Source organism: Engraulis encrasicolus, chromosome 2 (genome assembly GCF_034702125.1).
Source record: "Engraulis encrasicolus isolate BLACKSEA-1 chromosome 2, IST_EnEncr_1.0, whole genome shotgun sequence".
In the NCBI taxonomy this organism is placed as follows: Eukaryota; Metazoa; Chordata; class Actinopteri; order Clupeiformes; family Engraulidae; genus Engraulis; species Engraulis encrasicolus.
In genome coordinates this window covers 54980858-55007075 of record NC_085858.1, presented here as the reverse complement: position 1 = coordinate 55007075, position 26218 = coordinate 54980858, and the positions used below count along the sequence as shown (strand labels likewise).

The 26218-nt window shown below is 42.6% G+C and overlaps 2 protein-coding genes and 1 long non-coding RNA gene across 3 annotated transcripts in view; 2 read left to right on the top strand and 1 right to left on the bottom strand.

Annotated features, from left to right (window-relative positions):
- Positions 1-17: 17 nt before the first annotated feature.
- Positions 18-16896, top strand: hsd3b7 (hydroxy-delta-5-steroid dehydrogenase, 3 beta- and steroid delta-isomerase). The gene is made up of 7 exons (XM_063192295.1): positions 18-483; positions 821-1087; positions 4415-4570; positions 9537-9645; positions 12481-12580; positions 14068-14230; positions 14917-16896. Exons 2-7 carry the CDS (start codon positions 928-930, stop codon positions 15333-15335), a joined length of 1107 nt encoding a protein of 368 aa, XP_063048365.1. The 5' UTR covers positions 18-483; positions 821-927; the 3' UTR covers positions 15336-16896.
- Positions 15393-24448, bottom strand: LOC134441967 (uncharacterized). The gene is made up of 3 exons (XR_010033252.1): positions 24368-24448; positions 19013-19159; positions 15393-15474 (listed from the first exon to the last, which is right to left on the bottom strand). It is a non-coding gene; the product is annotated as an uncharacterized LOC134441967 (long non-coding RNA).
- Positions 23930-26218, top strand: part of LOC134441705 (TBC1 domain family member 10B-like) — a 37847-nt gene continuing 35558 nt past the window's right edge. The window contains exon 1 of the mRNA XM_063192099.1: positions 23930-24474. The gene's annotated coding sequence lies outside the window, so the exon portion shown is untranslated. The remainder of the gene's footprint in view (positions 24475-26218) is intronic.

Genomic DNA, 26218 nt, shown 5'->3' with positions numbered 1-26218 from the left:
GCTTGGCCACATGAAGAGTGCCACAGAAAAGCCTCTGGTAGGCTACATGCCAAATTTATGAAGGATAACATACAATTGGAAATGTTTATGAAGTTGTTGAATGAAAGAAAACGACTGAAATTGTACACTCTGTTACAGCCCAAATTTATGAGGGAGAACATGATTATTGGAACAGCAGACTAATGGAAAAAACGTATAGGCTAACCTAAATCTGTGGGCATAGAACTATAACGTGCGCGCGTACCAACTAGGAATCACCAGCTTCGCGAGCCCAGCCTTTTGAGTTATCCAATCGGAATACGCAGCTACTGCACCATTTGAATCCATAGAGGTTGAAGCTCCGGGGCAACCAAACAGACGACAGTTCTGTCTTTACGTATTTTGTCGAGCGATATTTACAAATTGGGTTATATCAGGCCTCAAATAGGCTCCGTTCCTGAGTTTCCCCGGGTTTCCGTTCGAGGCTGAAACACTGAAGTAAAGGTAGGCTAAAATAGTCCGCAGTCTAGCTACATAGTGCAACTCTGTGGTGCTTTTCAAGCTAGCTTAGTGAGCCGTCTATTTGTAAACTAACCATTTAATTCTGTTGAAAAGAGATGCCATACTTCACATTTTCCCAAGCCCGCTGAAGCAGTAAAGTGGGTTGCAGAAAGACTGTCGTGCGCGCCAATTGAATGACTTCAAAGGGTGCGTCCTTCCACGTTCGCGTGGCCACTGGACAGCCCGCCCCTAAAACATCGCCACTATGTAGAACTAATCCTATCAGACTGGGAATGTATTATGTCAACTACTATCGACAAACCCTTCTGTCTCTCTGCAGGTAGACTGAGAAACGGACGTACAAGGAGTGCTCAACGACAGAGAGGGTAGGCTACACCTTTGAAACCGCTCGTCCTTTCAACTTGGACATTTTCAACAGAGGACACTATGTCGAGCGAAAACAAGGGTCTCGTGTATGTGATCACCGGGGGATGCGGATTCCTTGGCCAGCACCTGTTACAAGTGTTTCTTGAGAAGGATGATCGAATTTCGGAGATTCGTCTTTTTGACAAACACATTGACGCTTCCTTGCAGGACCGAAGCACAGGTAAGCTGTCAAAATGGAACAAAAATGCTGCTCCTGCCGAAAAAGTTCCTTTTGGATTTCACCTTTTGTTTCCTCAGATGCAATTTGTATGAAGTTGTTCAGTGAAAGTTCAGTGATTTTACACTAGTTTTCTTTAAGGCCATTAGACAACTTCATATGTGGCGCTCATATCGCACCAACATAAAGAGCAAATAGCCTTTTACTCACGCTACCAGAGTTCCTACTAACGTCTCGTGCCGAATTTCTGACCAAGTTCAGATGAGCGTGCAATAACATGTTTCTAGTCTTAGTATTGTTGTGGCTTCTACAGTAGTCTATGCCTACGTATCCCAGCAGGACTATAAAGCAATATTCTATTTTTTGTTTGTTATTAGTCAAGAGAGATGTGCCCTTTGAGGATGTCAGTGAACTTGTAATGTTGCCTGCTGCTCATGCTTACCTGGATACCATCAACTTGCCTTGGGATTTTTAGGGTGTCATTTTTCTGCCATGTCTTGGAATAGTTATATTAATAGTAATATTGTGACTTTGTGTTTTATTGTGGTTCAAAGAAGTAGGCTATTTAACGTTCTGTTATAAGGGAAATAGGTGTAGAGTAGAGTGACATATGTTGACATTCAAGTGTCAGTTGTACAGCTGTACAGAAATGTAGTTTGCAAAGGAAAGAGATGAGGAAGCAGGATAGGACCACATCACTGAAAGTTAAGAGGATAACTCTCTAGGAAATGACTCCCAAAGCCTTAGTGACGGGCATCCTTGCGGATGAGCACCAAGAGGCATATCCCATTCAACTCCATCATTTCCTCCCCAGCTGACCTGTTGCGGCTGTATCTGCCAACCATAATGAAAGCACATTCTTAATGCCTGTCTGTCAACCCGTAGGCATGGCCACGCACTGGTCTGTCCTCAATTGACAGTGTAATGGGACGGTGCGTGTGCATCATATGCCCAGGGGTAGGCTCAAAGGATGTACTGCATCATGCACAGTGGCAATGTACTATTCCGAAAACAGTCGGCTATTTGGCTTTAGGGTGAAATAACAGGATGAACTTAAGAACTCACCCTCATTGTGATGGAGTGACCATCACTAGGGTTGTCGGTGTGTTCTGACTAACATGCCAACAAGCCTGGCTCTTTGGTGTAGCGGTCAAAGCCCCAGTTTACTACCCCAGAAGGTCTGGGATCAAGTCCCAGCTGGGCAACTCTACTCCCCTTCCCTACACTCATCCTCAACCTCAAGCACAGAGTCACAGTAGCTGCTATTTTACACAAATTCACCTACAACTAATTCACATTCTCACATATTTTACCAAAAGCCAAATATCACCTTAGGTTTTTGTGAACCCTGTAAATGAAGTAGACCTATTACTATGTTGTGCACCTTCATTCTGTCATTTTAACACAAATGTCATGCAAAGTGCTGCATATCATGTGAAGAGTGATGTGATCACTGGCAGGTGATATTATGTCACAGAAGTTCATGACCTCCCTCATGACAGAACATGAACGATCTTCGATGTCTCACTCCGGCCTGAATTTCCTGATTCACCCTTGGCGGGAATGGCACAGCATCTTGTTACGTTGGGCACAATAGTTCACACAGTTCAGCACATCCTTCCAGACAGCAATTACACCCTGGAGTCACGACCTGCTTGAATAAGATTATGTAAAGCGCCCGCTAACATAGTCCTATCTCACACAGAGTAGGAAAAACATCACTGCACCCTGGATGGATGCAAAATTGTACTTGAAAAACATTCCGGATCATGAATGCAGAGTGAATGCGTATGCCAGTATCACACAGGGTAGGAAAACATCTTTGCACCCTAGATGGATGCAAAATTACTTGGAGTAATTTACAAGGATAATGAATACAGAGTAACAGCCAACAAAAAAGAAACCCCACCCTCCTCTGGGAAACATCCCCAGTCGTGCTCCACAGTCTCAAGTTCAAAGTCAGCCACAGAGCTCACTTTGAACTTGACACTGTGGTGCATGTATTAAATTCCCCTTTTTATCTGCAGTTCACTGAACTTTACACAAGGTCAATGGTCCCTTGGAGCTGGAGACTTTGGCTCCACACGGTATCATGAGCGTGTACCTGTAGATGTCATCTGTAAGGCAATGAGAAGACCCCCTGCATACAAAATAGGCAGTTCTGATTAAAAAAGTAGACCTACTTAGTTGTAGGCAACAGGACTTTAGTCTCTTTATGCAGATGGGCCCGTCTACAGTCCTATTCACGCTTTGCTGAAAAAGTGCAACTATATCATAACAACATTACTGTGACATTACAGAGAGCCTAAAGTAACAGATTAAGCCTTGGTTGTTACCGTTTTAGTGACAGCAAGGTTATAACTAAGGTTATAGCTCTGCATGAAAGGGTTAAGTCCAAGACAACTCAAGAATTCCATTTGCCTACAGCTGCACTAGTCTAATCTTCAGTCCTTATGTAGCTCAACATCAGCAAAGCGTGTGTTCAATCTAGTTCTGATTACGTATCAGTGTGTGGTCTAGTGGCGCGTGAGGAGTTTGGTTATTTCGGGAGATGGTGATAACTTCCAGGGCCCTATGGCTGCCTAGAAGTCTGTGTTTGAGGATGTGGTGGTGGAGGAGGAGAAAGATGTAATCTCAACTCTGTGTACAACAGTAAGAGAAACTATTTGTCATTTGCTAAGACAATGCAAAGTGGTTTGAGGAAATAAACAATTTAGTGGGAAGGATGAGAGGGATGGCCCATGTGCTATCTTGGGCTAATACGCTTGAATACATACAGTAAGTAGCATACTGCAGGTCAAAAGGCCAACAGGAAGTTTGTGGTTCGATAGTTGTGGTGCACAATTATAGTGTTTTGTCCGGGGCTTTTATTTTGCGTAACCTCAAGCTGATGAAAAATGGCTTCGAGGACTTCCATATTTCTGGGGAACTGCCACGTTAGCCCTGTTGTGCACTATTAAAGCTGAAAGTAATGAGTCTTTTTAGTTTATGTTTGTAAGTGTTTTACTGCACACACTTAATGACAATAAAACAGATAAGGTTTGAAACATGCGACCCGTCACTTCTCTTCCAATGAGATGACTGTTGGCTTGGGTTAGTTGGCTTTGTAATTTGCTTTTGGTTACCTTGCTTTTCATCCATTTTCTGAATATTATCAATTTTTGTTGTTGCCTTTGGTGTTGGGTGTTACTGCTTTGATGACTTTAATGTGTGTCCATCAGGTACTGACGGCTTATTAATCTCTCTCTCTCTCTCTCTCTCTCTCTCTCTCTCTCTCTCTCTCTCTCTCTCTCTCTCTCTCTCTCTCTCTCTCTCTCTCTCTCGCCTCAGATCGGGTGAAAGTGGATGTGATTCAGGGTGACATCACAGATTACGCCAGCGTGCTTGATGTGTCCCGGGGGGCCGATGTGGTCGTCCACACCGCCAGCCTGGTGGATGTGTGGAGAAGAGTACCAGAAAGTCTCATTCATGCCGTCAACGTGAGAGGTGAGTAATCCCTGAATTAAAGGTCTCCGGCAGGGCTGAATTAAAGGTCTCTCCATCATACTGGCTGTAATCATGTGTGGTACAGGGCCTGAGATTTAGACCCAATCGTTTATATCTTCAGTCAGCCTCCGGGTTTGAAGTAGGTGTCAGAGAGAACTGCAGAGACTAGCTCATGGAGAGGGTGCTAAAGAAAATGTGTTTACAGACACTCAAACGAAGTGGTGTTTGAGCATTGGCTAGAATGTAGTCATCACAATAACTTTTAGACGTTTTCATAATGTCAGACATATATTGATTTGCTTTTTCGTGCCCTGGCAATTGGGTATGAATGAAGGCAATTCAGGGAAGAAATTAGGTATTCGCTGTATGCTGTTTTTGCCACTGAAGTACATCACTACAATATTCCAAAATCCAAATGACTATGATGGCGAGGTGTGTTTATTGGTGCTAAGGTACAACAGTGAATTCTTTGTGCCATCTTTTACCATTAATATGAAAACATCAGCTTTTTCATTGTTTAACTTTTAGCACCTCAAGTTTTCTGTAAGCCTGTCTGCATTTTTGAGTGAGGTCCAGGCAGACGGTCAAATTGCCAGTCGACCACATTGTTCCAAAAGAAAACACTTGAATCTGAGCATCTGGCAGTGGGGGAAAAAAGCACAGTCGTCTATGCGCAGTCTGCAGATGGTGTTTTAGGTGGTGGTTGGGGGGATTATAATGGGAAGTGGGATAATTAAAATAATTAAAGAAAAAAGGCAGAGAGAGAGGGAGAGAGAGGCCTATTCTATAAAGATAAAAGAGCAAAAAGTCAGGGTGGAAGGAAATGGGGAGCATTCCAACAAAAAAAAGGAAAACTCTCCACCTCAAGCCACTTTTCCACATTAATTGCCATTCCGTTTCCAAAAAGCCACGTCCTACTTTCCTCCTTGCTGTTTTGTTCCACATGTTGGGAAGTGAGGCACAGTGGAAAGCAGCACACATGCCATCAGATTCCACTGGGGGGCTTGCATTTGGGTCATCTCTCTCTCCCGCAGATAATAAAACATCTCTACATCATCATCGTCTTCAAAGGCAAAAAAGGCTAAAGGTGTACGTAAGGGGAGAGTTGGGAGTGGTTTCTGAAGAATTATTCACCTGCTTTTGCCATTAGATGTTTGCTTCACAATGGAAACTAAAGTAGAAGCTGTGGCGAGAATTTGGCTCTGAGAGACTGACAGACTGTTTTTTTATTTCCAAATTCTTTGGGTGGTTTTGTCTCGCCACATGAAAACAAAGTGGAACCATTGTTTACTCTTGTTTACAAACCACTTACTGTTTTGCACCCCATGATAGAGGTCTAGTTAGCTGGTCCTGTTTCCAAAAGGGATTAGGTCATTTGATTTAGACTAGATTATTTGTGTCCATGAGTCACTGAAACACATACTCCATTTGGGATCCAGAGAGAGAGAGAGAGAGAGAGAGAGAGAGAGAGAGAGAGAGAGAGAGAGAGAGAGAGAGAGAGAGAGAGAGAGAGAGAGAGAGAGAGAGAGAGAGAGAGAGAGAGAGAGAGAGAGAATGTCAGTTAAACCAAGTGCTTGATAATGACGGTTACAACTGTAGGACTTGCACTGCAGTGCTGTGGTAATTATGTGGCAGAAACGGACTGTCATCGCAATCATAGGCAAATATTTACACGCTGGAGGCTGCATGGGCCGCCAGACAAGTGTGCACTGTAGAAGGTGGAGGAGGGTGGAGAGGAGGTTTACTTTCCCAACAGGAAGCAGGAAATAGAGCAATCCCAAAGCCATCACTCGTGCGATTGGTCAAAACCTTGGTCCCACGATTTCAAAATAAACAGATTTACTGCAACCGGTAAGGAAGCTGTGAGCGGAAAGGGTGCCCCATCAATCACACCCAAACACTGTTCAAAAACTGTCAGGCCATAGACTGTGTGCAGTATTTGGTATTGTAAAGCATGGGCAGGCTAATGGCCTCAATGCAGCAAAGCGAGACCCTTTGTAGCATGAGACGTTGATACTGCCAAGATAAGACATTGGTGAGAATACACTTTTCCAATACAGTTCAGCACATTCTAAATCTCCAAGCAGAAAATGTTTCTGAATATGGCAAAGCCAGACCCCCTGTACCACATAAATGGTGTTCCAAGGGGCTGGCTGGCTGCTTTAGCTGGGCTACACCCTGGTCATGAAGTTGACTTGGCCCTGGACATTGCCAGGCTCCATTCCCCACAGATGAACAGGGGGGTTATTGTAGTTTTTGCAGGGGAGTGTTGTTTGCTTTCTGCTCACCAGTGAATAAGCAAAACACACAAGAGAGCTTGTCAGCACACTGGAGGACAAAGACACTAGTGCTAGGTGTGTGTGTGATTCTGTACACTCCACAGAAAATGTTGCTGAGAACCAGCTAAAATAAATTAAGTCCACATGCACTCATTTACCACTTGATGTTGATTTTATTCACACTGTTTTTCTCTTACGGTTATTATTTCATCGTGAACATGTGTTTGTAAAGCCAACATAAATCAGTCTATGCCGTATTTTGTGTCCATATGGAATTTTTTTTACAGTATTTTTTAAATTGGCCCTCAGCAGCACATGTTATTATGTCAGGATTTCAGTTTTGGTTTTCGAAACTATAAATGAACTTCTTCGTACTTTTAAAACAACATTGATTGCATGCCTGTTGTTGTCTTTTCATTAGCTCTTAGGTCATAGTCTCAAATATTCCAACTGAAGCTCAAATTACTGTGTTGGTTCCAAGTTCTGAGTCAACCCTTCACTTTTTTCCGTGCTGTGTGCCTCTTGTTAGTGCTATTTGATCTGGAACACTGGAGCGTCAAGTTTCATTCCCTCCTGTGCTTTGTGAGTGTTGTGTTACCATGGGGTGCATTCATGATGTGCATCATCAAAAGAATGCAGAATTGGACAAAGAGGTTACATACTGTGGAGGAGGATAACCGGACTAATTCAGATGTGGATGTTTCAAAACTATTCATAAAGGTGCAATATTAAGGTTTCAAAGGCGCTTTGTTGAAACATCAGTCTTGCACCTTCATAAATCATTTTGTGAGTTGCTCTGGTGATCCTCCTTCATTACATGAACCAAGTCCTCCCGGTTGACACACTCGATTGCAAGGTACATGAGAAGGATGTACTGTTGTGAGGTTAACGAGGAGGACATACTGTTTTTCTAGGTTATATCCTCTATCACAATACGCAAGCAAAGGCATTTTATAATGAATAAAAGTAGTTATAAAGTTACTGTACACTGGTAGATTATTCCATGTTGACTGTACACAGTGTGCTCAGGCTGCCTCATCATGTGCAGTGCTCTCCACCACAGCCACGGCTGCCTCATCATGTGCAGTGCTCTCCACCACAGCCACCGGTATTCTTGCTCTTGCCAGTTATTACTACCCTGACATAAACACGTAGGCTACATAAGGGGGGAGGGATTTGTACAGGAAGGTGTTACATCCTGCTGGGCATTGCTGCCTGTCGCACCTCCTCCGGTGCCCATGGGTCAGCTGCAGGGTCATCAGTCGGGAACCACCGTGTCATCAACGTTTCGCCCCTTTAATCCCGAAACGTCTCCGGTGGCGGGGCAGTGACAGGGACGTTTCCCTGTCACCCCCTGCAGCTGATAGATGTTTTCTGAGGGTTAGTTGTTATTCCCCCAGCTCCTGTCCTTCCTCCGCAGCCAGAGCCAAAAGCTACCTTTTTCTGCCTCCTCTGCCAGCTCCTTTGTTGCCTTCTTTAGCCTTCCTCCAGTGACTCCCACATCCTTCAGAAGGCGTATGGTCGACAGCCCCATAAAGCCTCGGCATCCAACTTCGACTGGATATATGGAAGTCTTCCAGCCCGCCTCCCGGCACTCCGCAGCCAGTTCGGTGTACTTGGCCTTTTTCCGTTCAAAGGCTGCCTCAATCCCTTCCTCCGATGGTACAGTGAGCTCTATTAGAGCTACCGCTCTTACCTTTGCAGACCAAGCCACTATGTCTGGCCGGAGAGATGTGGTGGTGATCTCTGTGGGAAAGTGAAGCTTTCTATCCAAGTCAACCTTCATGCTCCACTCCTGGCCGGGAGTGAAGGGCCTTGTTGTTTCTTTTTGCCTGATGCTTCGAATAACCGGACTAATTCAGATGTGGATGTTTCAAAATTATTCATAAAGGTGCAATATTAATGTTTCAAAGGCGCTTTGTTGAAACATCAGTCTTGCACCTTCATAAATCATTTTGTGAGTTGCTCCGGTGATCCTCCTTCATTACATGAACCAAGTCCTCCCGGTTGACACACTCGATTGCAAGGTACATGAGAAGGATGTACTGTTGTGAGGTTAACGAGGAGGACATACTGTTTTTCTAGGTTATATCCTCTATCACAATACGCAAGCAAATGCATTTTATAATGAATAAAAGTAGTTATAAAGTTACTGTACACTGGTAGATTATTCCATGTTGACTGTACACAGTGTACTCAGGCACAGAGAAGGAGTACATGATGTGCAGTGCTCTCCACCACAGCCACGGGTATTCTTGCTATTGCCAGTTATTACTACCCCGACATAAAACACTTAGGCTACATAACATACTTATTAAGCTATTACGCTTGTCACTAACCTATTCTTTGGGAAACTTTGTGGAACATAGTCATTCCCGTTCGTTCCCATATCCTCCAGCCATGCCAGTTCTCATTCAAATTACAGGCTGCTTTTCAACAGGTGATATTTAACTTTTTGCTGCCTTCCTTCGTCTCTATTCATCAGGATGTTAGGTAGTTGTTTGTTTAACCATTAGTGTTAGCGCATGTTAGAAATGTTTGTATGTGTTCCTTTTACCATGTTGAAGAGATTCAAGATTCAAGATTTTATTTGTCGCGTCTTCTTGAGCTGGCACAATTGGCATGGTTTCAAACCAACATATGCTGTTTTCTCTCTTTGTTTGTCCCTCTGCTGTTCTGCCTCTCAGGTACGGAGAACATGATCAATGCCTGTGTGGAGAACGGGATTCAGTATTTGGTTTACACCAGCAGCATGGAGGTGGTGGGGCCTAATGTCAAAGGAGACCCTTTTGTCAGGTGAGATTTCTGTTGCACAGACCTTCACATCCCTTCCCTCTTTACCTCTCTTTCACATCCTCTATTTCCTCTCTCCTGTCTGTTCCCCTCTTTTCCCCCTTTGCCCTCTGTTCTTTTCCTTTCATGCTTCCTTGTTTCCAGGTTCCGTCTGTCCGCCTCTCCCTCGAGCGGCGTCTGTCTCTAATTTCTGCCGTCTTTTCCTGTTTTGCGTGCGGCTGTTTGTTTACACATTCCACCATGAGTCCCTTTTGTGTGTGCGTGCCGTGCATGTATGCACATATGGTCTGAAGACCTCAGCCAATGGCCTTAGTTTTTCCTTAGGCCCCGTAATTATTCACCTCACTCAGTGACTCAGTGTCCCTGCTGTTCCCTGCTGAGGTGCCTGCAGTCCTTCCTTCCATGCAGCCCCACCGGCTCCATCTTTCATCCCTCCCTCTCTCTCTCTCTCTCTCTCTCTCTCTCTCTCTCTCTCTCTCTCTCTCTCTCTCTCTCTCTCTCTCTGCTCTCAACTGGGTGTGGGCATTTGGAATCATTTGTCTTTTATCTCTCTGTGGGGTCTTCGATGTCAACATACTATTGCAATTACTTGGCAAGGCTTCCTGTCCATTGGTCCAAGTCCTGATCTTGTTATTGTTGCACCACATGGAGGGCGCGTGCCTTATGATTGACATGCCTGCGGAAGGAGACACATTCCGCACATCGCTGAAAAGGCCATGTGTATGTGTTTTATCTGCCCCTACCCTCAGACGCCAAGAAGACGGGACACGTCCTGTGCTCAGACTTTGACAGGGTGCAGACAGCTCAAAACAGAGCAGAATACAGAGGGTGCACTGTTATGCAGACTTTGCGAGGCATTCTGTCAATGTGGCGCAGTGCCATTTAAGCGTGTCTTCACCCTTTTTTAAGGCATGCGTAGCACACCCATCAGAACTAAATATAACACGTGTATTTGTTGGAATCTCAAATGTGCTCACCACAATCCAGGTATGCCTGTGGTGTGGATTATGTAAAGGGTTTGTGTTTATGTAGCGTGTAGTGTTGACGTTACAGGTACGCAACATGACGTCAGTGACTAATCTAAAACTGCACGCACCAGATATAGGTGGCAGAGCTCCAGCGCATGTTGCCAGAAAACAACTCCAAATTTTATTACATTTCATGTAATGTCATTTTATCTGGAGGGCTGTTTTTCACTGTAGTCTTGTGAATGACCAACGATTGTTTTCCAATTATCCTTGGTTACTAACTGAAAAAGGCCAGTATGTGGCATTGCTATGGAAGCCAATGTGAGAAGTACCAGTCTTCTTAAGTGGGCATGTCACAATGATAACTTTCCATTTGGAATATTGTAAAAAAATTGTAATCATGTGTGAGTCTAGTATAGTGTCTATAATTGCAGAAAAGTAGTTTACAAATAGTTGAAGTTCAAGTTTATTGTAGTCATTTAAAGCTCTTCGACCCTCTGTGCTTAACATTGATTCTATCGCATTTTTATGCCATCCAAAGACAAAGATACAGTAGCTATATCTTATATGATGCCAATCTACAGGATCTCTTATGTAAGATGTCGTGTTCATAATATTGACCTTAGGCGAGATTACAAACAGTTGGTCCTGCCTTTCTACAGAACTCTCTGACTCTTCCCTTGTCTCTCTAAATACCATCATCAACCTGTTTAGTGGGACCTGCCCACAGCCAGCCAGTCTGTTGGTATGAACATGTGTGGACCTGTAAAAGCATTGCATCGTGTACAGGGGAACATACTGATGTCGCTCTGACTATAGTACTCAGTGACATTGTATTGTGTGTTGGCCTAGTGCTTCAGGTGGGGTGCGAGTGTGTGCATGCATGTGTACTTTTACTCAAGCTGAAAAGCATTTAAACAAACATTATGTTTGCCTTTGTTGTGTTGTTTTAGTCATGGCGAGCATTTTTGAGATATCAAACACATTTCTTAAGTCTATTGTTTTTAGCCCTAAACCCACATAAAGAGGTGACCAATAGCAGATACCGTAACAGACCTCTGTTGTGTGCAGCTGTTGTCTTTTATTGCTGACATCTGGTCATTGGTACGGTAATTGGACCAGACCAGAGCATTCCTCATGTTCATCTGGTGTCCACTTCGCCTCACATGTCTGCATATTTTAGCTCTATCTTATCTTCTATCTTTTCCGCCTTATTTCTCCAGTTTGTTTTTTTCCCTTCCTCAGGCGTATTTCATTAAGGTACACTACACATGAGTGGAATTATGTAATTATGCAACAAGACAAGAAGATAACAGTAACAACATGCCCTTTAAACTCAACAGGCCACCTGGCCTTCCTTGCAACCGCAGGACTTGAGTGCCCACTCATCCATTCCCTTAGCGGAAGTGACAGTCAGTTCTAGTGTGTTGGCTGTTGTGATGAAGAAGCCGTTTACACGTGTTTAGATATTTTTTAAAAGTTTTGGTTTTGGCCCCTCGTCTGCATGTTAACTGAGTTTTGGGCAGCGCATATCAAAACTTTCAAAATATTTCCACATATCCCATTTAGGGGGCTAAAACGCACCCGTCACAATCGAGTTTCTATTCTTATCCACATGTAGTGTTAACACGTGAAAATATCCACATTTAAAAGTATCTGCATACGTGTAACAAGCATTGAAATACTGTCGCATTCCACCCAATCACAAATACTTAAGTTTGACCAGGGCAGCCATGACAGAGTCTCTCAGGTAGCAGTGTCTGAATAAGTTGCCCTATGAGAAAGATGGATCAAAACACTAGTCAGTGTGCAGGTTGTTGACTCTCTTCATGTCTCATCTATTTTGTTATGTCTCTGTGCTTTCAAACAGGGGTGACGAGGACACCAAATATAATATTTTCCATGACATGCCTTATCCCAAGAGCAAGGCAGCTGCTGAGAAGATGGTGCTGGAGGCCAATGGCACAAAGGTAGACACATCCTCCATCTATCTCTCCATTCATATAGCCGTCCATCCATCCATCCATCCATCCATCCATCCATCCATCCATCCATCCATCCATCCATCCATCCTCCCATTCAGCCATTGGATAAATATATTTCAAGAACAACTCAGCGCAATGTTCCTGGTCTTTGTAATAAAAAAATATTGTACTGTAGGCCTTGCATATAAATTTAGCAATTAACTGAATTTATGTGGCACATGGCAATCTGAATTAATAGAATAAAACCTGCCACCACAAATGCTTCCAAACAAAACAAATAAAATATTTTACACAACAGAAAGTTTAATCAGTTCCAGTGTCAAGATGCGGTAAAGACATTCCAGACCATAAGTGGTTGTCCTGTTCCTCCCTGCTTTATTGCTGCCTCTCAGTACATTTTAGAGCCGTCGAGCTCAACCAACAAACACCCTATTGACCTCCTTGCAAGCCTACCAACGCCCTCCTGAGCTCATCATAAGCCCGCCAAGGCCACCCATAGTATTGAAAAATGAAATTGACTAATGCCCCCCATTTGCAACTGAGTGCCCCCCTCTCAGCTGTCTCCTTCTCAGCGCCTCTCAAGGACTCCCTAACCACCACCCCTCCACTCCAGCCGCTGTTGAGAAACGCTATTCTAGAGCTGCAGTGGGGAGGATGTGGGACCTTGAGTGGATCTTAGGTTCATATTTTATACTGAATAACTTCCAGGCTCTGTTCTGTTCCTCCTCTCTCTGCTGTGGTGACCACAAGGCAGGCGTTCCAAAACCCAACATGTTACAAAACATTGTTTATAGTCACAAGGATTTGGCCATTTTTTTTTTCACTCTCTATAAAAACCCAAAGTGAGAAGTTATGGAGAGAGGGACTGTCTGTGGTTTACCCACTGGCAGTGATGAACAAAACATAAATTCCTCTCATGGTTATTTATCCAATAAAGAAACACCAGTGAAGCCTGACATTTTTTGTCAGAACATAATGATAGATAGCAACTTACTTGTGCAGCAGTTGCATTTTGCATTGCCAACATTAGCAAGCACCATCATTATAAGATCAGAAACAAGATGTAAAAAACTCTCTCGTGTTTTGTAACTTGTGTCCTTATTGAGGCCATTCTTTTTCTCTCTCTCGATCTCTCTCTGGATCTCTCTCCTCCCTCTCTTTGGAACTGTAATAGACTGGAAGTAGAGGGGTGTGTGGGGGACCGGGTGGGAATATTCACTGCCCTGGTTGAGTCCAGGATCACATAAGAATATGCCTACTATCAGGCTATAGACAACCTTGAACTTTTTGATAAGAAGAGATGTGCTGATCAGGGGATATGGACAGTTGATGCAGGCGGTGGGTTAAGTTCTCTTTGGTAAGGGGTTGATTTTAACGGGTTAGGGTTGGGGGTTGGGGATATTTTGTGGATGTGTGGACCATGAATGGTTCAATAAAGGGATTTTAAACGTCTCTCTCTCTCTCTGCTGCAGGTGAAGGGAGGAGCGCCGCTGTACACGTGCTCTCTCAGGCCGACGGGCATCTACGGCGAGCAGCACCAGCTCATGAAGGAGTTCTACCAGAACGGGGTGCGGACCGGAGGCTGGCTCATCATGGGGGTGCCCAGAGACACAGAGCACGGGCGCGTCTATGTGGGTGAGTGCTGTCAAACAAAAAGCGTTTGTCACCGACAACCGGGGGAAGTGCGTCACTATTACGGTCAAGGTCCTTAAAGCATCCTGTGGTGACAAACAGACTGGGGTGGGGAGTAAAGGACTGTTTTCCTGTCCTGTGCTGACAGACAACGCCACCACCTCACAATCGTTTCACTGGAATTGTGATTCAGATTTATGTGTGTGTGGTGAAGCGATTTTCCATGTTTATTATCCTCTGCGCCGGTCTGAATTGAATCTGCCAATTCTACTGTTTGACCGGGGGAAGGAATGGCAGGAATCCCTTGCAATAACCTAACCGTGGAGCTGAAGAGTAGCAGTTTGGTTTTTTTACTTTTATGGAGCAGTTGTTTTTTCCAGACACAGAAATGAACATTGGGTCCTATTTTTTGGCCTGAGTCTACAGCCAACACAATGAACACTTCATCTCTCTCTCTCTTGCTCGCTCTCTCTCTTTCTCTCTGAAACACTTGACTTGCTTTGACATGCATTTCAACTCTATTTAAACTGTCTATTTGAAAAATTGTCACCACTAGAAAATTGTTAGAAAAGAAGTAAGGACGAACAAAAGTATATTCTCATTTCATAAATGTTAACAGTAATGTGTACAAGCAAGAGTGTATTCTCATTTCATTTAATTTCTAATGTAATTTCCCATGTGTTTCCCAGGCAACGTGGCATGGATGCACCTGCTGGCGGCGCGTGCGCTGCGTGAGCACCCGGAGACGGTGGGAGGCGAGGTGTACTTCTGCTACGACGACTCACCTTACAAGAGCTATGAAGAGTTCAACATGCAGTTCCTGTCTGCATTCAACTTCCGGCAGGTGCGCATGCCTGTGCGGCTGCTCTGGTGCATCGCCTGCTTCAATGACTTCCTGCAGTGGGCGCTGCGTCCCGTCTGCCGCTACGCGCCGCTGCTGAACCGCTACACGCTGGCCGTGGCCTGCACCTCCTTCACAGTGCGCTCCGACAAGGCCGAGAGGCACTTCCAGTACCGGCCGCTCTACGACTGGGAGGAGTGCCGCGCACGCACGCAACGCTGGGTCGACACCTTCCCCCTCACGCCCGACGACGCCAAGAAAGCCTGAGCCTCCAAAGAAAGAAAACTATGCATAGCTGTGCTTTATTTGTTTATTTATTTGTTGATTCAAAATGATAAGTTGGTTGATGAGGGACAGTGGGGCCAGTCGTGTGGTGCCAGTCAACTGGTGCCAGTCTGGAGCAGAACTGGAATGAATGTAGATGAAAGTCAGTCATTAACAGTCATTAAAAGCTACATTATGTAATTGCTTTTAGTGAGTTTTTACAGATCACAAGCTAGCTGATTATACTTCGCAGTTCTCAGATTTATCTCTTCCTGTTTTAGCTTACTTAAGATATGGAGACATCATGCCAAATGTGGAAGAACAGCCTTTCCACATTTCCTGTAGCTGCAGCAGTAATGGAAAGTGCTGGAACGTCCAAGGAGAACTTTAGTAATGGGAGATAAGTCGTCCACATGTGGTGTTGTTAGCATTGATAGGGTGTTAAACCAACACCAATTGCTAAAAGCAGATCAGAAAATTTATCTGAGGACTTCTTAAGAGTTTGAAGAGGCAAAGGTTAAACAGGACTTCATATCTTTATGGATAGAATATTTTTCCTTTTGCTGCACTTTCCAGTTTACGTGAATAATAACTTAATGCAAAGCTTAACAAAACACTAAAAACTGAAGACAGATTTCATGTCAACAGACCTGAATTTCTGCTTTGACATACTGTATTAGCTAATGTGTTAAAATCTCAACATCTTATTATAACACACTTTCAGAATAATGTTCTTAGTTTTGTTGAGTAATTTGTGTTCTCCTGTATTTCCAAAAATCACGAATCAGGAATCAGAAGGAAATGGAAATGGCATGTAGTTTGTGATGTAAAGCTTATATGAAATTCCATGTTTTAGGCCTACTTGTACGTATGTAGCCTATGGGGAAACTCTGAAAGAGCTGAGAACGTTTCACATAGAATTGTAGTGTAGACTGAAGAGTGTAGACTGTTTAGACAGTTCCATGTTGTTTAGAGGACAAGGTTATTCTAAAATAACAGCGCAATAATAGTACGTTATGGTGAGCTTGAAATTGTCTGAAATACACGTATGTATATGTGAAAAAGTGGAAAAGCCTTACTGAGATGAGAGAATTTTGTGACCATGCTGCCTATAGCCTTCATGTCATTGTCATCATACATATACCTCTGTTTTCTTATTTTCATGCAACAGCATTATTAATTAATCTGCACACCAGATACTCACATGTACACATGTAGACAGCAATTGTCTAAATACAGTATTACTATTTTTTTGCTTTTTTGTTCAATTATGACATGTGATATGAATCTGCTCCAGATTACACAAGGATTTTATTTACAGAAATCCAACCCTGCACTTAGACAGTGTGTACCTAGCACAAGACATTTTGCTCTCGCAAAAGCATAGCAACACATTCCAGTTATCAAAAGTAAATGTTTGTATAATAAACTTGTAAATTTCAGGCTAACAATTATTTTAACACTTCTTTTTAAAATATATTTATTATATTGTCCATAATGTATAATTGTAATATATTTTTATGTGTATGTAATTTTACAGATAAATAAATATCAATCTTTTGAAGTGTGTTGTCTTGCTCTGTATTTTTAAGCATGTTGTAGGTTCAGATGAACTGATAAACACTGTTCTCAGAAGTTATAACAGGTTATATTATTTGAATATAACAAATTATTTCCATGGCAAAGAAGTTGTCTTGTGCTGCTGTCAAGGTTACGAATGTCATAATAACGATGACTAATGGTAATGAAGATGGGAAATCAAATCATTACATCTAATGGCTGTGTTGCAAGATCTGAGCTGGAAATGTTGACCAGAAACCCTGTAAATGAGTTAGCTGTGCTATTGCTTTTCCTTTAAACACAAATCATTGGCATATAGTGGGACATTATAGGCCTACTGGATTAAGATTTGCTGGAGTAATGTCACAACAGCCCAACACAAGCATGTGTATGGTTTCCCTTTCAGTTCCGCAGAATTTCATTTCCAAACCTCAAGAAGTTGGAGAATTGCTCAGAAGGACCAGGACTGTGTAGACAATGTGCATACATCTGTAGTATCATAGCAACACCCATTCAAACAAAACAGAGTAGTAGAGGCTGTTAAAGTCCTCCATCCGTTAGCAGGGTGTTCCCCATCTGGAAGAGGGCCAGTAGAAGGGGGAACCCTGAGCGGCGCTGAGCTGAGCTGAGTTGTGGCCGTACGGCTCAATGACAAAGAGATTCCTTTTCTTTCCATAGCAATCTGCATAATATTTACACCGTAGACCAGAGAGGGAGAGAAGGAGAGACCCGGAGTAACTGAGTCACCTTCTTGTTATGTAATGTTAAAAGGCATTATGTGTATTGCCAACATAATAGCTCGGCCAATTTGTTTCTCCTTTGTTTTCCCGAGAGGGTTTCACAACACAAGACTAATTATAGTTTCACAAAAAAGCAGTTGCAGAAAACGGAAAAACTGAATTGTTGGAGATGTCACTGGGTGGGTCATGGACACACTTTCGGTTATACATTGCTTGGCCATTACACAGGGCCATCGTAATAGGGGTAAAATGGGACTAAGTTACCTGGGCCCCTTGTATGTGAGGGCCCCACACACAGAATCTGATACAGCCCCTGGTGGCTGAAACATGTAATGACATCAAGTCAAAGAAATGTCAAAATATAAATGTTAAAAATGTAAATGTCCTACATGCTAGTATGAAATTACTATGAATCCTTTTACATTTTTGTAATACATTATTATTCCTATTCCCACTCACTGTGGGCCCACCAGCTGGAGGGTGTCATGGTTCAGGGCTGAAACACCCAGAGAAGGTTGGACACCACCTGATGACATCTGACAGGCTACAGCTACCTGCTAAGGTGGTTGAGGAAGGCACCTCGTGTGTATTCATCAGGTAGTTTAGGAATGTGTATTTCCTATGTTTGCCTGTTATTGATACAATAAAGTGGAAGGTTTGTGTCACAAGTCTTGTTTCTCTCGCTGACCCATGGGCACCGCAGGAGGTGCGACAGGCACCAATGCCCGGCAGGTATTAACATCTACCTGTACAACCCTAATTCACTATTTGCTGAAAATACTCATTCATAACAACATTGCTATGGCATTACAAGGAGCCTTAAGACATAGGCTAGCCATTACAAGTTTGGTGACAGTAGGGTTATAACATGGGCTCTGCGCTAAGGGCTTAATAATTGAATGGAGTAGCCTACCCTGCACTTAGCTGTATGACGTTCTTTGTCTTAAGTTATATCAAATCTTCAAGTTTCTTGGTGACCCTCTGATGAAGACAGAGGTCTCACCGACAAAATATGTCAGGTAAGGATGACAACTTTTTTGTTTGTGAGAAACTTGAAGATTTCATACCCTGTGTTTAGTTAAGCATTCACTTATTTGGATATCCATCCATGTATTGTGCTTATCTTGGTGTTACACTGCACATTGTGCACCAGGATATATACACTAACACAACACCAAAAAATAACATCTATATTTAAATTCCAATGATAGGAATTTCCTGAAATCCTGTGGAAACGTACTGCATCTTGAAAGCTTGGCAAACAATGTCACCTTTAATGCTTCATAACAATATGAGTCCATACATCAATCAAGACTCCACATTTTACTCATGATGACTCATTGCCATCCCAAGCCTCTGTTAACAAGGTGTGTTTCTCACCTATGTCCAGCAAGTCCACTCCTGTCTTCTTGGAACAACAGTCATCCTGAAGACTGGGGTATAGGTGAAGGCTGGAAGGGTTTAGGCTTATTGGACTGCCTTGCCTGTCTGCTGGCACATATAGGACTAAAGACCGTCCCTCCACTCCTAGTGGAATATACAGTGAAATACAAATAAAAATGATGTGTGAATAATCTGTATAAAGTTTTTTTTTTAAAGTGTCTCATGTTAATGCTTGTTGGAATATTAATGAATAGGCTGCAGTAGGTTACACTTTAAATGTAAGTATGGCATGCATTTTATGGCAATATATAAACATGTTCCTTCCTGTCAGTACATATGATATATCTAAATTGATAAATGTGAGAAAAATGTATACAATGTAAAACATGGTTTACATGTAAATTGTAAAAGAGGTATATAAATAATCATCTTAATTTTGGGACAAAAAACACATAGCCTATGAAAGCTTTAGGGTTTAGGTTAGCTTTAAGGTTTAAGCTTTAGGTTCAGGTCATATAAAACTGTGCCATCTGCTGGCAAAAATATAACAATACAGTTTTGCCAACACCCTGCTCAGGATGGCAAAGCCAAAGTGAACTTTAAGTGTTAGGCTTTCTTTTAGCATCTACGTGTAAATGCAAGGCAATAGCACACCATGATGGACATGAAAATAAAATTAAAAAGAACAGCCCTAATTTTATTTTATTTTCATTGGAAGGTCTTTTTTTATCAGGAGAAGTCAGGCTAAGTTGTTGTGAAAGTGAAAGCCCATTGGGAAACTCCAACTCCCATTGTCATTGTGACACAGCACTCCACAGCACACAAGTGAACACTGCACACTGCACACAACGAAATTGCATTTATGCCTCACCCGTGCAAGGGGGCAGCCCTCAGTGGCGCCCCATGGGGAGCAGTGCGGTGGGACGGTACAATGCTCAGGGTACCTCAGTCATGGAGGAGGATGGGGGAGAGCACTGGTTGATTACTTAATTATTGTTGATACTTCATTACATTTTTAATTTCAGCACAGAAGCACATTTGACAGCTTTTATTACTATTTCATTGGCACTTGGACACCCATATGAACCAGCAATGGTCCGTCAAAATTCGCTTTGTCTTCAGGCCTACTCCGAAATTCTACAACTACATGTAGGAAAGATGAGACAGAACTAGCTGTCAGAAGAGGGCAGTATAGCGCTATTACTGTAACACACACCAGTGAGTATAATTTCTAGTGTGGTGTGGATTGGCACTGCCCTCACGATCCAATTCGATCACGATTCCGGAGGTAGCGATTCCATTCAATTCGATTCTATGCAATCCGATCCGATCTGATTCAATTCTACAATGCATTGCAATGCATTACATTTCTACTGAAAGCAAAGCAAATGTTTAATCAGTCATGATGAGGCAATAGCTACAAGTAGTCAGATACTGAGCAACAATTCATTGGCTGTTTTCTGTATCAGTCTGTATCAATCTTGCAATGTTTTGAAGTGCTTTTATTGAATTTAACATTCATTTGCTCCCGAAATATCCATGGAAGTAATTGAAACGTAAAAAAATTGCCGGATCGATTCTGGAACTTGCCGGGTTGATTCTGGATCGTCCATGCTTCGCATTGGATTGCACCGCCGAATCGATCATTGTTGACACCACTAATAATTTCACATCATTTTTTTTAAAGCCTTGCGGGAAAAGCCTAGCAGAACAGCTGTTAGGTGATTTATATTCATGCTGTGGATTTCACACAGTGTTATTCATTAGGCCACTTCTGAAGGCCGTTGATTGCTCTGGATGAGTGGGCGGGCCTACACAAATCCAAGGAATATTGGATTTCTATTTTATTAAATATTTTCACAAGTAACCTACGTGCTAATCTGTGTTGATCACATAACCTCATAATAAATACAGATAAATGCAATAAAAACAATTAGGTTGTGATGGCAGAGATATGACACTGTTCATTTATCACATAAGAATTGCCTTTTAAGGAGGTCAAAAACCAGACATAGAATGGCTGCACATCAGTAAACCGAACCATCATTGAACATGTTTGTTGTCTGCTTCACGGCAAATGTGTGTATGATACATTATACACATATGTTACAGCTGTATTTAGTTGTTTTGCAACTTTTTTCACCCAAGAAAGGGGGTTTATAATGTCTTTCATCGACGCAATAACTGCCTGAGGATTTGGTGAATAACTGCTGTCCTGTTTAAGTGAAACACTGTGAAACAGCTTGGAGGCCAGAGTAATGAGAGCAGCTTGGAGGCCAGAGTAATGAGAGCAGCTTGGAGGCCAGAGTAATGAAAGCATTTCCAGGGACAAATTACGTATATGGGTCCACATGCTCAGATATTGGCTTCAGAAAACAAATGCATGTACCCCAAGACCACATGTGCAATTTGTCATGGCCATGTCTTGGTTTGCTTCAATACAAATGTGTGTATTATACGTATGTGTATTTAGAGCTTGTGCTTTTCATCCTAACCCCATGTCCAACGTGATGTAGCGTGACATAGCAAAACAAGGTTTGATTCAGTGAATGTTCTCTCATATGTTTTTTATTATATCATTTTTTTTTTAAATATGGAGGCATGGAGCAGTCGTAATTACTCCTCATCTGAGGCTAATAAGTTTGGTTCTCCTTTTGCCCAGGGGCTGACTTCAAAACAAATGCATAAGCCCTGTCTAGAGCTTGCAGTGCTCAAACCATGCAACGTCATCTTTACAACCCATGGTATGCTCACAAACTGCTGAGATCATGCGATGCAAGACCATGAATTTCCATGAAATGTCCTCTAACCTGACTGGAACAATTATGGCCAAAGTAATTGGTTCAAATTGTGGTGGACTTGGCATGAATAGTGACATCCTTCTGGGCAACAGCTGAAAAGGATGTAACTCTGCAGACATTATTGCTTTAGAATTCACAGTTTGTTAGTGTTTAGCACCTTTCATAGCCATGGATGTGGTATAACACATTTAAATTTACCCTGCAGAATGACGAGTATTATAGGTCTAATTTTGCCTTGTCCACAACAGCCAGTGGTGGTATAAGATTAGGATTGGGGGGGTGGCTTGAATGCCTCCGGGCCTACAGGGAACTGCAGTTCATTGACAAAATCTTGGATCCCAAGCTAATGTTGAAAAAGACATTTGCTACGTTTACATGACACATTTAATTGAGAATTAACTCACTTTAATTCTGAATAAAGCTTAATTCCACTTTGAAAACGCCAATGGAAACACTTCACAATTCGGAATTAAATGAAAGATCAACGTAAACTCAACTGAACTATTTAATTCTGAAATATGAATTCGCAATTAAAAACGTCATGTAAACGTAGCCATTGTTGCACTTGGACCTGCACCTGCACCTGCACCTGCACCTGAGAAAGTGCCAAGGCCAAAGTTGTTTTGTTAGGGGAACACACAATGTCATGTGTTGGGGGGGAGGAATTGGAGGGCCACACCTTCACTAAAACCACATCTCCACCATATTTTAAGCAGGCCTATGGTTGCAGTACATCCTCATATGGGGGTACTATAGGCCTGGTCAGTTTGCTATCACGAGTGGAGCATTGAACTCACAATGTTGTAGAGACATTTTACAGAAAAAACAGAGGTAGTCTGTCACACAGTTGAAGCGTAACAGAGGGTGGGTGCTGATGCAGGACAACAATCCATCAAAAGCAATTCAAATTCAGATTGGCTTCATAATAAAATACACGTTCTGGAAATAGCCCAGTCAAAGTCCTGACATGTAATCCCTATTGAGAAGATAAGGCAAGACCACAAGAGTGCAGCAATTTTGTAAAGAGGAATGGTGCAGCATTTTTTCCAGATTGTCCTTCTGACCTGCTGCAGGAAACATCTGTTTAAGGTTATTGCAGCTAAAGGAGGGTCAAAAGCGCCTATTGAATAAAAAGGGTGCACTTATTTATTCCTTGCTGCCCTGTGAATGTTAAATGTTCACATCTGATAGCCAATAAAACCATGATAAAATGTAATTGTCTGGGTGATATTAATTAAAGCATACATCATTTGTTCCCTCTTGCGGTTCGTGAAGATCAGGCCATGTTTATGACCCATTTACACTTAAATGTAAGACATTGAAAATGGTGTACACACTTTTTCCTCTCACTGTAGGCCTATAGGCTACAATATTAAAATCTTTTACTGATTTGAGGACAAAACAACAAACTATGGAGAATGGTGCAGGGTCAAAATGTTCAGCAGAAAGTCTGTGCCTATGGCACGTATGTATCACACTGAAGACATCACAGGCTATCGTAAACATAGCCAAATTTCACTGACAAGGTAGGCCTATGTATTGCCATTTGTAATCTTTAAAGATGCACTGTAAGATGGTGGCCAGAGTAGGTATTGCAACTACGCTGTTCAGTGAAATTGTGGGGTCTACTGCCAAATTTGATCTTTTCATGAATATTTACTAGTTAATGAATCAATATTTACTAGTATGACCAGTTCAGTAAGTATAAAATGCCTATTTCTGGAAATTCTAAATGGCGGACCACGGAGAACAGCCCACTTTTCATGTATGAAAAGTGCAATTTTCCCCAGTCATAATGAATACTTAGAATTTGATGGTGGTGGTAAGTACTCATGAAAAAGGTAACATTAGGGAATGGGCAGCAGCATGAATTCTGGAAATAAACTAGCCTACTAAAAACATTACACAGTGCACCTTTAAGGCATGGATATGCATCGAAAAGCAGACATTCTTTGCAATGAAATGGGTTTATATGGATTGTATCTATGGATTAAGGTGTTTGTTATAGGGAGATAGTAGCCTTTATATGTTATTAATACCTGACCCTCTGGGTGTAACAAGTGCATTGGGCGCGTCCCCGACTGCCTGAATGACATGTTGTGATGAAAGGAAAAGAACCCGGCTGCAAGCGCGGGTGCGCGCACGTCGCTGTCAGAGTGACTTCCAGCAGGAAATACAGACGGCAAAGGGATGTGTCAAATCGTCTCATCATCCCTATGAATCGAACTGTCTGATCTGAGCAAAGGATTTAAATAAGTAAAGGCTGATTGGCAGAGCCAACAGATGAACACGAACTGAAGGAGACGTCTGCGTTCGATGTGTTTTGGCCATAAACGATGCGGAACCCACAAGCCAGCTTGTTAGCTAAAGTAGCCAACCACCCTGCTTGTTAGCTAACGGTGCTAGACAGAAAGCTAGTCAGCAAACAAGCTAATCATATTGGTGGGGGAGACGTTTGTTTTTCAACTCATCTTTTCAACTCAAAACTTACCCCGTTAGCAAGCCTGTGTGGAGAAGAGTTGACAATATTATTTACCTGGGATCGTCTTACCTTATTCAACGGAGGAAGTAGTTCCAGAACCGGAGCTGTGGGGGGGCCGCTGACAAGACCCCCCTGGGCGTCCAGGCGGACTGAGCGCGCAGCCACGCGGGACGTGGGTGAGTTGATGGGAGGGGAGAGTCACATCAAGGTCGCTGATTGTTTTCAGGGCCTGCTGTGGAGGGTGTGGACTGCTCGGGTCCAGTTGCTTAGCTGACCAGCTAGTTTGAGGGTGATCTCGTTTTTTATTCGAATCGGGAAGTTGTATGGGGTGCAAGATAGGCCTGTAGAAAGGATATGAAACCAGTTAGCAAGACCGTTAACCAAGACAGACCAGTGGCAATGAAGAGTCACAAAAACTGCTGTCTAACTAAAGGGTTGCCAATGCCAACTTTGACCTTTTCGTGTATTATTTTTTAGGTGTCCCCCGAGTTAGCATACCGCTATTAAATCCCTGCATCACCCACCAAGCTAACATACTAGCTGCACAGGAGCTAACTGACCATGACAATTTGTTACATTTGTACACTATCAAAGATAACATGTTGCATCATTGTAACTAAGCGCACGAGACTGTCTAGCCAGTGAAGTCAGCCTTGGCACTTAAATGCATTAGATTCTATGGTTTATGTAAAATGCCGTTTTATTAGTTGGCTTTTGTGGCATTAAACGTTTCCCACAGTATATCTACTTAGATAAGATTATTCTCCTCTCTCTAACAAACAGTAACGCAGTGTGTATGACCAGCAGACTGTGAGTGTATAATGCTATTGTGCAAGGCCTTTCAATTATTAGGGAATAAACTCGGTACTTTCATGGCAAATTGTTGCATACATCGGCGCAGTGTTTGGGTGGAGTCTGGATACTGTCAACATGAATGGCACTGGAGTTCCTTTGATCAATAGCCAGTCAATGGCATTGCTAATCAGGGCAATGGTACGGGTAGGTAGTTGCAGATGGTTTGCTGTTTATCATCACAATACAATCACATACGGTGTGGATTGAATTTGTATGTTTTGATCTCAGCCCATATGTTGATGGGCACACCCCTGCATTTGCATTTAAAGCAAGACAAGAGTGTGCGATTACATTTTAAGTGCTTGATTTCATAGTAATAGACACATATTTTGCAATATGTGTAGTTCTAGTGTAGGGAATGTTGTATAACCTTGCTGGAACTGGGGAAAGATAGAACAATTTCTGCCACATCGTTGATATTTTCCTCGTCATCATCAGTGTTGGTGATTGGCTATGTTAGGGGCCTTGGTGTGAAAACTGGTGCCAGTCTCACCAAAGACATTTTCAGTGTTGGCCTGTTACAATTAGGCATCTCGATTCTGTTTCTCACAAAGATCAATCTCAAATAGGCCTGAGGTTTCCTTCTTACTGTAGGCCTACAATGCACCACAAGGAAGATGCTGTGAGGAGACCACAAGCCTGTATCACTGTAAGGTATTCATTGTCCTATACAATAAGCATCCGGTGTAAATTGCTACTTAAACATTTTGAGTTAGACTAGTTACACTTGGCTACTCTATCATTAGTCACTGACATTCTCTCATGTGAGAAATCGAGACACCGCCCTCCATTGAATAAAAGTTGCCTAATGTATTTTGTTTCTGTGTGCTCACCCATAGACACATAGCATGTATTTCTTCTGTACATAGTCATCTGTATATCTGTGGGCTCAAGTCTGTGGAAGGAGAATTTGGAAGTGTCCGTGGTTGGTATAAGATTTCCTGAGGCACACCCCTGTTGAAACCATTTGATGTGCACAGTAGCTGGCTGACACAAAGAATTCTTGGTTCCTCCTTATTCGACTCTCAATGTCGGCCCACGCTAGATGTCATTGGCCTAGTCCAA